Here is a 13,458-nt window from a genome sequence, read left to right on the forward strand (position 1 = left end):
GCCGAATAGTGACCAGTTGTCCTGATTTATACACAAATTACTGCAGCTGTAAGATGTATTTAATTTTAAATATTAAAAGCGTTTCTCAGCTTTTATGAGGTCTGACATCATGACGATCAGGAAAAACTGGTTCAGCAAATTTCAAATAATTTCAAAAATAATAAACGAGCCAAAGAAAAACAGATAATCAGGCTCATCCTGTCTTTTATTTGTGTTTTCTTAAAAAAAAAAAACATTTACAAGTGAACTCACAGCCATATATAAATTACAACAGCAAACACAATGATCTCTTAAATACTCTCCTCTGACCTCTGACCTCAAACAATAAAACAAAGACAACTGAGCTGCAGCCCGGTGCATTAAAACAAACATCATGGTGCAGTTTTCGTTCTGGTGTCGAGTTTTCTTTCGCTCCTGCTGAAGTTTGACGTCCTTCACTCGTCAGCGGGCAAAAACTACACGGTCACTTTAAAGTAAACTTTCCTCTCCAACGGAAACTTCTTCAGGTTGAGCAGTTTTACGTAAAATGAGTTTGCAGAAACAGGTTCTGTAGTTTTTTTGGCTCTGGGGCCCTTGGCTGCAGCAGGGACTGACCCTGTGGCCTCTTTAGTTGCACACTGAGTATTTGGCATCACATCATCTCTAATTATTATTTCAGTTTAAGTCACTGTATCACATCATATAAAGCTCAGTGGCTTCAGCAGATGAAGTTTTAATCAATCATAAATTTGCTTATTAAACATAAGGTTCATTTCAGAGGTGATGTGGATCAGCATTAGATGAACCTGATCCATCTTCATCTGGTTTCTTTAAAGGGACACCTGTCGTCCCTGTAACTCTGGTTTTTACCGCCCTCTGGTGGCCAAATGTCTCACTGCAGTGATGTGGGTGTGGCCAATACACTGTGACATCACCACATTAAAGGCACAGTACACTACACTTCTGAGCACATTGTTCTAATTGGTTCATGCTTTGGTTTTTGGCTCGGAGGCCTTGATCTTTGTAAGTGCCAAATCTTGAGGCGTGTGGAGACGGGACTCGTTTTTGGTTCGAGACCACAAATAAATCTGAAGATTTGTCCACGTGGTTTGAAGATGCTTTGGCTCAGGTGACCGTAATGCCATAAGAAACTAAATTCAGTCTGAGACGACGTTAACGGCTCAGAGAGACGCTGCTGTTCGGCCTGATGGGTTTTTTTTGTTCGTATTTTTCGGAGCTCGTTTCACTAACACCGACTTGTTGTGTGACTCCTGCAGACACTGCAGCTTCTTGGATTTTGTGATTTACGGTGAGACCTCAGCGTCTCGAGGCCACAAATCAAAGCTGCTTCTTCTGTGGTCGACAGCGTGAATCTGCACGTCACTTCACCAAACAGTAACTGGATTCATCAACAAATAAAAGCTAATAAAACGACAAAACGCCCACGTGCAAGTTCCAAACGTTGCGACTTTTCCTGCTGCTGCCAAGGTGCCCTGGAGCCACGGCTCAGCGGACACGTTGCAGTCAGACCCTGGTCAGAGGGAACAAACTGAGCGTGCTCCACGACCGTTTAGGTAAACAACGGGATTTCGTCATTCAGAAACCCTTTGCCCGATTTTAGGAATAATACGATTTTTATTGGCGGGCCTGTCGAGCAGCACTGGACGAACTTCACTTCTTCACATTAGTGTGAATTTAAAAAAAGTCAAATGCAGGTTCTGGTTTTTCCTGAGGGGATTTGTATCACGTGTCTTTGCAGTAAATCACAGCTGCAGGTTTTGTCGCGGGTGATGAAGCAGACAGACAAAATGATCTCAACATGAATGGACGGTAATGCTAACATACATATCTGTCATTTTAAAAATCCTTCAGATCTCTAATATTATTTAACAACTATCTTACTGGACAGTTTTTGATCTCCAAAGCCTAAAAGCTACGACCCTGTTGAAGCGCTAGATGTTTGTGTGATTATTTTGTTGACCTTTTCCTTTAGACATGGAAAGTCCCTTTAAATCAGCTCAAGAGGAAACAACATTTAGCAGCTGAGAACATCGTAACTGCTGGATAGTGTCAAAGTGACAGAAGCACATCATCACATTAACTCTGGCTTTAACGAAGTAATGAAGTCATAAATAGCTCTTTACACTTTCTATGATACAGGTTTTACAGGATTAGACAGAGACCAGCAGTTAATGCAGGAATGTGGCGTCACTTTGAGGAGTCTTAAAAACAGAAGTTCAAATGTGACCAGCTGCTAAAACCCTTTTCCTGTTATCGCTGTAAAACGCTGATGCAGGACGGCCCATTGAGACGGTGCTGAAGGGGAGAAAATGGACACAAAACTAAAGTGTTTCTCAAAAAACAACAGCTTCACGTGGCTGAAGGTCCAGATCCAGATAGAGACGATGGGAGCTGAAAGGCAGCAGACTGCAGAATCCTTTAAAACCAGTCCAACAGACTGTCCTGATCCTAATGGGAGAGCTGGATTGGCACCACATGCATTTGACTTTGTGGAAAATTTCAGAGACAGACGGCCTGAATATCGACAACAGGAGGGGGCAAATCAGACCAGCTCCTAGTCCTCCTGTCCAACGTGGTACTGATGTGTTCAGTTCTAAGGACCAAAACGTTGGTTGGCCCCTGTGTTGGGACAGAATTACAACTGTTGGTAGTTTGACATGAAGACTCAGGGACAGTCTCAGCTTCTAGTTTCCCCAGGTGTTAATTAAATCTTCACATTCAGCTGTGGGAACATTGTCGATTTTCCAGAAGATGCCACCAAACAGCTGGAAACCACTTCTCTAGTAAAGACCTGACCCCAGTACACGCAAGCAGATGACACGTCTGCAGGAGTTGGTCTACTCTGGTGCTACTTTCTGGGTTTGGAGCGTTCTGTAAATGCTGGCACTACTTTTTATTCTTTCTGCTACTAAAACCTAAATGTGCTTCATGGTCTCACAGCTGAAGGTAAATCTGACATCCTGTTAAAACATCCCACTCTGTCCTCCAGAAGATCACTGTCCTCATCTGGCTGTGTATTTTAAAAACTGGCAAAACTAAAGTGCACACAGACGGAGCTGATCTCTCAGGACACGTACGAACTCGAGCTCTGAGCGTTTTCTCGCCTCATGTGCGGCTCACGGCTCAGCAGGCTCCAGTGTGTTTCAAAGACTTCTGTCGAGCTCGACTCCGTCTGCTGCCGCCGCCGGATCGACTTCCGGGGTCTTCAATGGAGACAAGGAGCAGCTGGATTCACACCGACAAGGCAAACGGGGGCGCAGAGGACGGGAAGGAACGCGAGGTTCCGGCATCCACCAGGAGGCAGCACACAGGTGAGGAGTAGAAGCAGGCGAAGGCAGCAGGCATCCTGGGTTTACCGTTTTCCCCCAGAGGGACGACTGCAGGCCCACGATCAGCATTCGAGAGGCGGGTGGAAGCTGCGTCTGCAGTCGATGGCTTTGGGGCTGGGAGGCTGAGCTCGCTTCTTTCGGAGCTCGTCGCGCCCCAGAGCCCCAGTGAGCCGAGAGTACGCCACCTTGTACTTCTTATCGAACGCAGCTGCGGGGAGAAGAGAAAAGGATCATGACCAAGTTTATTTTTGTAGTATTTCTCAAATAAAATCAATAAAATACTGTGAAAGAAGATCCAACTACAATACTTTGCTCAAAACAGGAAACAGAAACGGAAATAAAGTAAAAATACCTCAAATTAGACTTCAGGAGATCGTTCGCTACTTTTAACACGTTTGTATGATGATGCTCATGATGAATTTCAGAAACATCTTCCACACAGACGATGGTTGTGTCTGTGCTGGATGATCTGAGTCTGTGGCTTGTGCTAAAACGTTTATGATCAGCTGACCCTGTTCTATTGTGTGTTAGTGTGAGGAAACCACTGACGCTCAGTCTTACCGACGTGGTCTTTGCCCATAGCTGCCAGCGTGAGGAACAGGAACTCTCTGTACAAACTCCTGTCAAACACACACAAGTCACTCAATCAGCTTTAAGCTCAGTGTCCGTCCTGCTGGTCCTGAATCTGTACGTGTGAACTCACCTCTGTATCCTGGGGGATCCCGGCTGTTTGGCCAGCGTGTCCAGGAACAGGGTGATGGCTTTGTGCACCTCGTTCATGCCGACCCAGCGCAGCACCTCCTCCAGGAAGGACAGTGTGAACGGGTGGTTGTGTTTCCTCCAGCTGTAGCTTCTCATGGAGACGCCACCTGGTGGACGAGCAGCGACGGCATAAACAAACTGGAGGATATAACACTATGAAAATGTAAACCAGCTGAACGGGACTGTCACTGGTCTCCCCGAGTGTCAGAGCAGCTCAGCTGTGTCTTCGTCTTTTTCTTACTGTGGATCCTCCAGAGGACGTAGAGCGGGGGCCACAGGTCTGTGTCGGGGGTCAGGGTGTCCCACAGGAGCCTCACCCTCACCGCTGAGCCCTCCAACTGGGAAACGCACAACAACAAAGAAAAGCACATCACACACGTTTACGTCAACGGAAACAATAACTCAGCCACCACCAGCAGCAACAGGTTCAAAGAACAGGTTTGACTTTTCTCCACCAACAACAGACAAACAGTCGGCAAATGTTCAGGCAGGGGGACAGTGGACAGGCCCTGCAGCTCCTCAGTCACACTGTGTGGTACCTGTGTGAACTGGCTGACCAGTGGCGAGGCTCGGACCAGCTGCAGCAGGTTACTGGGCAGGCCGAGGCGCTGGAAGTACCACACCAGGTTCCAGAAGATGATGGAATGACTGTCCAGGAACTGAGGCTGAGCCAGCACCGCCTCCCCCTCGTTCTCCAGCAGACTCTCCAGCTCCTTCCTCAGAACCAGGGGACTCAGGTAGGCCACCGTCACTTGAGGAGCCCCTCCCACTGAGGAGCCCTGAGTGAGGGGGCAGAGACAGGAAGGAAGTCATAGTAAGGACAACTTTCCAAAATGTCCACAGAGAGGAGAGACTGTTAGTAAGGGCTTACTGTGGTGGTCCTGCTGTTCTCTGAGTAGCTGCTGGTCTCGGAGCTGGAGTCTTCGCTCAGACCGTTACACTGGTGCTGAGATGCTTCGTGGCCACTGGGCGGCCTCACAGCGCTCTCCACCTCATCCTCCACGTTCCAGCTGCTGGACAAAGAGGACCAAGACACACCAAATAACTGGAGACATTTCACTTTGGGACAACGTGGGTGACGACCACTAGGTGGCACCACTGTGGCTAAAAGGTTTCTCTCCCATGTACAAATCAAACAGATGAGCAGCTTTGGATCGACAAACTGTCCGTCTGACCAACCATCTGCAGTGCTGCTGCTGTTCTTTCCTCTACACCTGCATTACAGAACACACTGTTGTGGTTTCTGTTCCTCCCAGCCATGAGACCTGACCAGTGGATCTACTTTCAACCTCCCACATCAACACAAAGTCTGAACATAAGTGAACTATGTTTATCAGCAGGAATCAGAGTCCTGGACTGGGGCTGGGACTGTTCACAGGCTGGGTGTCTCAACAGTTACATCCTGGCTGACATGCACACACGTGGTCGTACCTGCTGACGGGCCCGAGGTCACAGATCTCAGCGTTGAGGAAGGGGACAAAGGAGGCGCAGCAGAACGGGCAGGACGAGTTCAGGTTGGAGTCGTCTGACGTCCAGCCCGCCATGATCTCCTCGTCGTAAACCAGAGAGTTACAGCTGCGACACAGGGAGCAGCTGGACATCAACACCTGGATGCACAAAGAGGGGACACACAAACTCAGGCCTCCTGTCGAACATCCTGGTTAACATCCGTCATCTCGTATTTTACACTCAGCACCTGCACGGTGTTTTTATTTATTCATGTGCTGCTCACTAGTATTTGTAGTTTTAATTTTAGATCTGTATAGATTCTAGATTGACCCAGCTGCTGTCAGGGCTCAGGTCACTTCCTGAAAACAACCCATTTACCTCAAGGCCCGCCCCTTCTTGATTGGCATCCCAGGACCTGCGCAGAGGGTACGCTGGGCTCGGCGTGTCCGTCAGGTCGAGGTCACTTCCTACAGACAACGAGCTCTGAGAGGAGACGAGGTTATTTTCACAGCAGAGAAGTAACAAATATTTATTTTAATCTTTGTGAGTCTGAATTCATTCACAGGTTCCACATTCTGTTTTTCAGGAGCTTTAAGGTTCCTCATTGTCAGCAGAACATAAAGGCTGCAGGAAGAAGCAACAGAACATTATTCAGGATTTGCATGACCAATTTGTAGTTTTGTGGGAATCCTACAAACATGTGGACTCTCGGTGTTTGACCGACCTGCAGGACGTAACACACAGTCTGACTCCAGCAGGCCTGAGGTTCTGACACACTGGGGTACACAAGCCTAGAGGCAAAAACTGCATTTCTGCAAATAACTGCAGTGTCTGAGTTTTTTTGCTTTAAAATCCTGGGACATGGTATGAAAAACAGCTGCAACCGTCTGCACCAATATTTCATGTTTATAGTTGACCTGCTTCCTGCTTTGTAATTACTGAACATTTATTTCTGTATATTCTTTTATTCATGACAGGACTCTTAAAGTCTAACCTCAGAGGTAGCGTTGACCAGCCTGTCCTTGGCTTTCAGCAGCGTTTCAGCCACTTGGGCTTTCCTCGACTGTCTCTGGTCAGACACTCTTCGTCCTATCCCTCCTCCTCCTCCTCCCGCCGGCCGCCGGTCGTCCATGCTGGCGGCTCGTCGCACCGACACTCGGTGCTTCGTTGGGGTGAGGAGCTGCTGGAGTTTCCCTGCCAGACCTCCTCTGCTCGGGGAAGAGACGTTGTTGTAGTTCTCGTCCACAGCCTTGTTTCTGCCGGCAGCGTCACGTGTTGCCACGGACCTGCAGGTCCAGAAGAAGAAAGACCTGAGTGCACATGGACCAGTGGGCTCTGCAGCCCAGTAACAGCAGGAGTTTGTTCTGTTAACCTGTCTGAGCCTGGGGGGCTCAGTAATCAGTTCTTGTTAAATCACTCCACTAATCTGACAAATATATGAACTCTGTATACAGGAAATGGTTCCACGGCCGTAGCTATAATTTGCATTTGTTACGCATCATAGCATTTAAAACAAATTAGACCGCTGCTGCAGTCCTACTGTACTCGATCAGCAGGTGTGTTTTTCCTAAAGGAACCATGTCCTCAGACAACAGGCTGCATTATTTATATCACACCTTTAAAAGAAAACCCAAATCAGGGTGTAAGAGAGTGACAAAACATAGGAAACCATAGTGAAATCAGGAAGAACATGCACAAAGCAGCGAACATTAGAACAAAGAACACTGAGTCAGGATCTGTTGATTAAATCATCCCACGTGGTTTTAGTCCACACTGACCTGCCGTCTCTCTCCGCGGGCTGACAGCTGCAATCCAGCTCCGACTCTGCACAGTCCCTGTAGAAGGTGGAGAGGCAGATCTGACTCCTCTGCACCACAACACCACTGGGGGGCGCTGGAGGAGGGGTGGAGCCGTCTCTGCGTCCCAGAGGGGGTTTACGGGAGATGGCTTCACCGCAGCCGTTGGTCCTGGCATTCTGGAGCATGGTGGTCTTACAGAGTTTGACCTCTGAGAGACGAGCGGGGCAGAAAGCAGAGAGGAGTTCAGACGCTGCTCAATAAAAACCTTTAGTCACAAACGAGGAGAGAACGAGGCTGGATTAACACGACAAAGACTAAGAATGAAATTCACGGTTGTAGTGACACATTGGCTTAAAGAACAAAAGTTGACCTTTGACACACGTCAATTATCAGTACCTAACAATCAGTGTCTGCTAATTATCAGTAACTATTGACTGAAATGCTAAAATGCTAAGATGCTAACTAAAAAGGCTAAATAACTATGCAACATTTATAGCCTAGCCTAAATGATAGTGAATCTGATCACCAGTGGAGTCTGGGTCCTGTATTATGGCAATAACTAGCTGGGAGGAATTTCCTTGTTTTTGAAGCGGCCGCCATCTTGAAAAGCTCATAAAGTTGCTTCAGTCACTCTGTTGACACAGGCAACTTTATATTACGAGGTTAGAAATGCATCATCTGTTCTGAGGATTTAGGTGATTTTACCAGAGGAGGCCAACATCATGAAGATCTCATCATTTTGTCAAAAAATGACTCAGGCCATTATTTTAAGAAGGTGAGGACATCTACACTACAGACTATAACGTCTGTCTGTGCCAGATGGAATGAAATCCCCTCCAGCTGTTTCTGGGGCGGACGACGGACCAGCAGCTGTGATGCAGGAGCCACGGCATCAACGAGTGGAAGTGAGGAAGAGGAGGGTGGCTGTGGAGTCAGCTCATTTCTTACTGTCGGTCGACGTCTTCATGCTGTTCAGACTGTTGCTCTTCACCAGCGGCCCGGTCAGAGACTCGTGACTGGAGCTTTCACTCAGACCGCTCCAACTGGCCTGACGAATCAGAGAGGAGTGGGGGCGGGGCCTCTGATCGGGCTCCACGGTCGCTTCTTTAAAAGAAACAAAAAAACATAAACAACAGACTGTATGACCCTATAACCACAACACTACAGCTCACAAATGCAAACAACGTGGCCCCTCAGGTAGAATCAACAATCCGACAGGTGGCTCAGACAGCGTGTGCACGATGTTCAGCAACATGTTGCTGCTGAAGGTTTATTTCTGGATATTTGACCTGCTGTTTAGAGTCTCACCTCCCCGTGACCCCACTGAGCCGCTCTTCTGCCGCCGTTTGATTGGCTGTCTGAACTGGGCCACAGCCAATAGGACGTTCCTCAGCTTGGCCCAGCGCAGACGCCCGCCCTGATTGGTGGAGGGCCACTTACTCTCCAGCACTGCCTGAGGACACAGACCGTCCGATCAAAAACACCGACCTCCTTATCAATACATCTGCACGTGTGTGTGTGTGTGCGTGTGTGTGTGTGTGTGAGCGCACCTTGTTGTAGTATCCGTAGGTGATGGTGTTGGGTGTGATTCCAGCCTTCTTCATTTCCAGCAGGACTCGAACTGCGAGGACGGGTTGACCGTACTGACCACACAGCTGCATCAGGATCCGGTAACACACCTGGATCAACACACACACACACACACACGTGCACAGTGACTTTCTATATAACAACACACACATTCACAGCGACTGTCCAGCAGCACCACATTGTGGGTTCTCACCTCGTCTGGCAGCACCACTTTGCGGTTCTCCATGTGTTTGAGGACGTCGTAGGCCGTGTGCAGGGCGCGGACCTTAGCGCTCTCAGCCCGAACAAACGTGGGCAGGTAGATGAACCACAGGCCATAACAGTGACCCAGCAGGCACTTAGACCACATGTCCGGGACCGCCGAGTACTTCTGAGCCCGTTTCTGGGCCAACTTAATCTCCTGGAGGGGTCGGAGGGTAAAAACATTTTATGTGTGTGTTGATTCCTGAAGAAAACAGCTGGACAAGGTTCAACCAAAAAGAAAATATGAAAATGAAGATGTAAGAAATAAAAAAAATAGATTTTTGAAGTTGAAGTGAGTTTTGAACAAACACTAACCAGTCTGATGTGATTCATACACAAGATTTCTTCTGCTCTAAAACTAGAGACACCTGTTGAAACCTGCAGCGTCTGAACAGTTTCATAATCTAAAACGTCTTATCCTCAACCGTCTTCTGATCAAAGCCGCAGCCAATCATCTTGTTTTGTAGGTTTAGGTAATCTGACCTGAGGTGTTTCATCAGACCGTGGGAATAGAAATGTGGTCGTTTGAGCAAAATATCTGAAATCATTCATTCACAATTTCACCTTCGGGTGTAGAAATCTGAAAATAACTTTACCACAGTCTGTGGCTGCTGAATATTGGATAAGCAGTGAAATATTGATACTGTGCATTAAAATGAGATGATTCAGTGTTAACTCTCTTCAATCACGGAAAACTGGGTCACAGTGGAAAACCACTCTGTCTGTAGAGGCACTATCAGACCCTTTCTCTCCTGGCACAAATTCTCCTTTTCCCACTTGAAAATCTGGATACCTGCTGGGAGCACTGGTGGATCTGCTAAAATCTGATCCACTTACTGAAAAAACTGAAACTGATCATTAAACTTCACACAGCAGTTAGAGTTTCACTTTTCCACTGGGTTCAATTTCTGGCCTCGACTTAACGACGAAACGACTTAAGAAGTTGAACACCTGCCGTGGACTGTGTTTACATGTCGTTCTACCTGTTTTGTTCGTCGGGGGGCGGGGCTGCTGGGGGCGCTGCCTTTAGCCGGGGCACGGAGCTGGTCCTGGGGTCTGTCGAAGAGCCCTGGCTTCAGGGTGGGGAAGGTCTCATAACTGGAAACATGAGACAAAAACAGCAGTGTCACAACAATGAGACATGAGGTGCTGTAGCTGAGGCTGAGTCCACAACCCAGGCCATCCCAGACCTGCAGACTGATCCATGTCTGTCAGGGACATGGACCAGGTGTGAACCCCCTGAGCTCCTAAACTGCCCCCATGCACAGACTGAACTGACATGTGAAGAACAACAACATCATCTGTGCTCAGTTTCCTCCAAAGCTGCTGGGTTCCCATATGTTCCTTCCAGTTTGGCTCCATCAGAAGCTTCTCCATAAATGTCCAACCAATGTGAAGCGTCCTGGTCTCTCCACTGCCCCCCCTCCTCCATCTTGATGCTTCCCACACTGAATGATGACGACAGGCGACATGTGCAGAAACGACCACATGGATTCTGATCTGACCGTTCTGAGGGCGCTCGCACACTCACACATCAGTTAGGGATCGGATCTAGGACCACATATGCAGGTGGACCTGATCTGGTTTGGTCTGTTCACACTGTGGGAACATCAGGTCTGGGAAACTGCAGCTGTGATGTGGACGCAGCCTTTGAGCCGTTAAGTGAAGCTGTACCTGTAGAGAGCAGGACACTCGGACCCGTCAGACTCCTGTGGTTCTTCAGGGGGCATGATGAAAACCGTGTGCTCTCCGCTGTGACTCTCATCCAGATCGACGAGCCTCACCTCCTCTGGCTTCTCCACATCCACCTGCAGACAAACATCAACACAAAACAATCACTGGAGGAGTAACAGACCGTTCTCTTGGCTTTGGCCTTCAGAAAAGTTCCCTTGCAGTCTCTCTACATTTCACGCAGCTCAGAACACCTTTTTCTACACAGAATCTTCTATTTAACATCGGAGCTGAACCATTTTATCTACTGGTAGATGAACGGAAAACAATTCTGATAAAAAGTAATTCAAGACACGGTTCTGACCTTTTGGACGCACTCGTCAAAGAACTCAAGGCAGGCGTGGCGGTCGCTGACGAAGGAACACTCCTCGATGAACTGAGTGAACATCTGAGTCCTGGTCATCTGGCTGTAAAACTTCTGCTGCGTTCGGTCGCGAGACTTCAGGAAACCTCCAGGACGAAGATGAAGAATGAAGTTTACATTATCTGCTGTTTTGATTTTCGGTGCTACAGACACATTTTGCTCAGCACCAACATGTATTTTCAGTCCTGACTCACCCTGCAGGTTGAAGAGGGAGCTGCAGTCAGTGGCCGTGTCTGATGGAGCCTGTGTGATCGGCAGCAGGAAGGTGCGGTACCCTCGCAGCAGGCAGCTCATGAAGCGCAGAAACGCCTCCTGGATCTCCAGCTCCAGCTGCTTCTGACGCCTGTAGATCTGATCGTAATCTGTCAGCAGGAACTCCAACGTCGCCTCCTCCTGGCCAGGAGTGCAAACTGCAGAGAGGAAAACTGACTGTATTTAAAATATTAACTGACTGTATTTAAAATATTCTTAAGACTTAGCACAGTCTGGTCCCTGAAGGTACCCAGATCCAGGCCCTGGTGTCTCTCAGCTATACTACCCCCCAGGACTCTCTGCTCCCTACAGCTCTTCTGTTGTTATTCCAGCTCCTCTACCCTGTGTTACCAAAATCCGCTCCCTCAATGAGCCCCCCCCTGCCACCAGGCCAAGGTCAGAAGAAACCAGTAGTGGTTTCCAACAGCAGCCATGGAGGAGTCTCTGCAGCTCAAACTGGGAACCAGTGGCTGCCAGAGCCAAGAGGCGGCGTTCTTTAGCACAGAGAGAGTGGGACAAAGAAAGACCAACAACCAGGGTTAACATGGGTTTGGCTTTTTCACATGGAGAGAGTTCAAAGCAGCCAAAGGACTCACACTGGATCCACATGGGGCCTTCTTCCTTTGGATGTGTTAGCATCTAAAGCTAACCTGTTGGTTTGGTAGCATTAGCCACCTAGCATGGTCCTGATTGGACCTTTGGATTAAATGGATCTGATGTGAATCTGGGAGGAACTGGAGCTTTGGGTCACGTTAGCAGGAACCAGAGCGTCTACTGGACTGACACATTTACTCCTCAGTCAGCTAACGCTAGCTTTGGACTGGACTCTTTGTCCCAACCAGACATCTGTAGTTCACGTCGTAGCTTCAGGAAACAGGATGGGATGGGAGGGGCAAAGAGCGGGGAGGCGGGGCTTATGGTGGGAGTTAGTTTGGGTCATTAGAGCCTCTAGAGGCCGAGGAGACATGAGGAGGAGCAGCTTTAATGTCAGTGTGTGCCAGGAACTTTTATATCCCTGTAAATCCTTCACTACACAGTGATTATGGGTTTGTGCAGCAGCCTCCACTGACAGGTCACAGTTAGAGTCAGTTATTATTATAATAATAAGCACATATCAACTTATAACATTACAGGGTGTTATAAATTATATATTATATGATAAATGATAAATGAAATGTTACTTTCAGTAACATAATAATAAAAACAAACAAACAGCTGAAACATGTTAAACATGAAACTGTCCAAGTGTGTGACCTTATTTTGAAAAGTGCTGCCTATTGACCACTCACTCTTCTCCAGGGTCTTGTGGAGGTTGGTGAGCGTGTTGAACAGAGTCTTGCCGTGCTTTCTGGGTAACGATCGCCATGACAACGGCTTCTTGTCCTCTGACCTGAGGCACGACAGAGAGACAGAGAGAGAGAGACAGAGAGAGAGACAGAGACAGAGAGAGAGAGAGAGAGACAGAGAGAGAGAGAGAGAGAGAGAGAGAGAGAGAGAGAGAGAGAGAGACAGAGAGAGAGAGAGAGAGAGAGAGAGAGAGAGAGAGAGAGAGAGAGAGAGAGAGAGAGAGAGAGAGAGAGAGAGAGAGAGAGAGAGAGAGAGAGAGAGAGAGAGAGAGAGAGAGAGAGACAGTGAGAGAGAGAGAGAGAGAGAGAGAGAGAGAGAGAGAGAGAGACAGAGACAGACAGAGAGAGAGAGAGAGAGAGACAGACAGAGAGAGAGAGAGACAGAGAGAGAGAGACAGAGAGAGAGACAGAGAGAGAGAGAGACAGACAGAGAGAGAGAGCGAGAGACAGAGAGAGAGAGACAGAGAGAGAGACAGTGAGAGAGACAGAGAGAGAGAGAGCAAGAGAGACGGAGAGAGACAGAAGACGAGAGAGATAGATGAGAGAGAGAGACAGACGAGAGACGAGAGAGAGAGAGAGCAGACGATGGAGAT

At 48.1% G+C, this 13,458-nt stretch overlaps 1 protein-coding gene across 1 annotated transcript; it reads right to left on the bottom strand.

Annotated features, from left to right (window-relative positions):
- Nucleotides 1–187: 187 nt before the first annotated feature.
- On the bottom strand, nucleotides 188–12,924 carry dennd4b (DENN/MADD domain containing 4B). Its single transcript, XM_026316934.1, has 19 exons — nucleotides 12,809–12,924; nucleotides 11,462–11,677; nucleotides 11,208–11,353; nucleotides 10,847–10,980; nucleotides 10,156–10,270; nucleotides 9,123–9,329; nucleotides 8,890–9,018; nucleotides 8,648–8,792; nucleotides 8,288–8,443; nucleotides 7,319–7,547; nucleotides 6,535–6,826; nucleotides 5,919–6,023; nucleotides 5,523–5,698; nucleotides 4,963–5,101; nucleotides 4,631–4,870; nucleotides 4,333–4,429; nucleotides 4,033–4,198; nucleotides 3,891–3,949; nucleotides 188–3,537 (listed from the first exon to the last, which is right to left on the bottom strand). Exons 2-19 carry the CDS (start codon nucleotides 11,559–11,561, stop codon nucleotides 3,392–3,394), a joined length of 2,781 nt encoding a protein of 926 aa, XP_026172719.1. The 5' UTR covers nucleotides 11,562–11,677; nucleotides 12,809–12,924; the 3' UTR covers nucleotides 188–3,391.
- Between the last annotated feature and the right edge of the window lie 534 nt (nucleotides 12,925–13,458).

This window comes from Mastacembelus armatus, chromosome 16 (assembly GCF_900324485.2).
Source record: "Mastacembelus armatus chromosome 16, fMasArm1.2, whole genome shotgun sequence".
NCBI classification, from domain to species: domain Eukaryota; kingdom Metazoa; phylum Chordata; class Actinopteri; order Synbranchiformes; family Mastacembelidae; genus Mastacembelus; species Mastacembelus armatus.

Excerpts from the sequence above, each read along its gene's own strand:
- dennd4b (XM_026316934.1), bottom strand. The coding sequence starts at position 11,561 with ATGAGCTGCCTGCTGCGAGGGTACCGCACCTTCCTGCTGCCGATCACA. Across the intron at positions 9,019-9,122 it reads AAGTGGTGCTGCCAGACGAG|GTGTGTTACCGGATCCTGAT; the intron begins GTGAGAACCCAC and ends GTGTTGATCCAG. Across the intron at positions 4,199-4,332 it reads CGTCCTCTGGAGGATCCACA|GTGGCGTCTCCATGAGAAGC; the intron begins GTAAGAAAAAGA and ends CTCGTCCACCAG.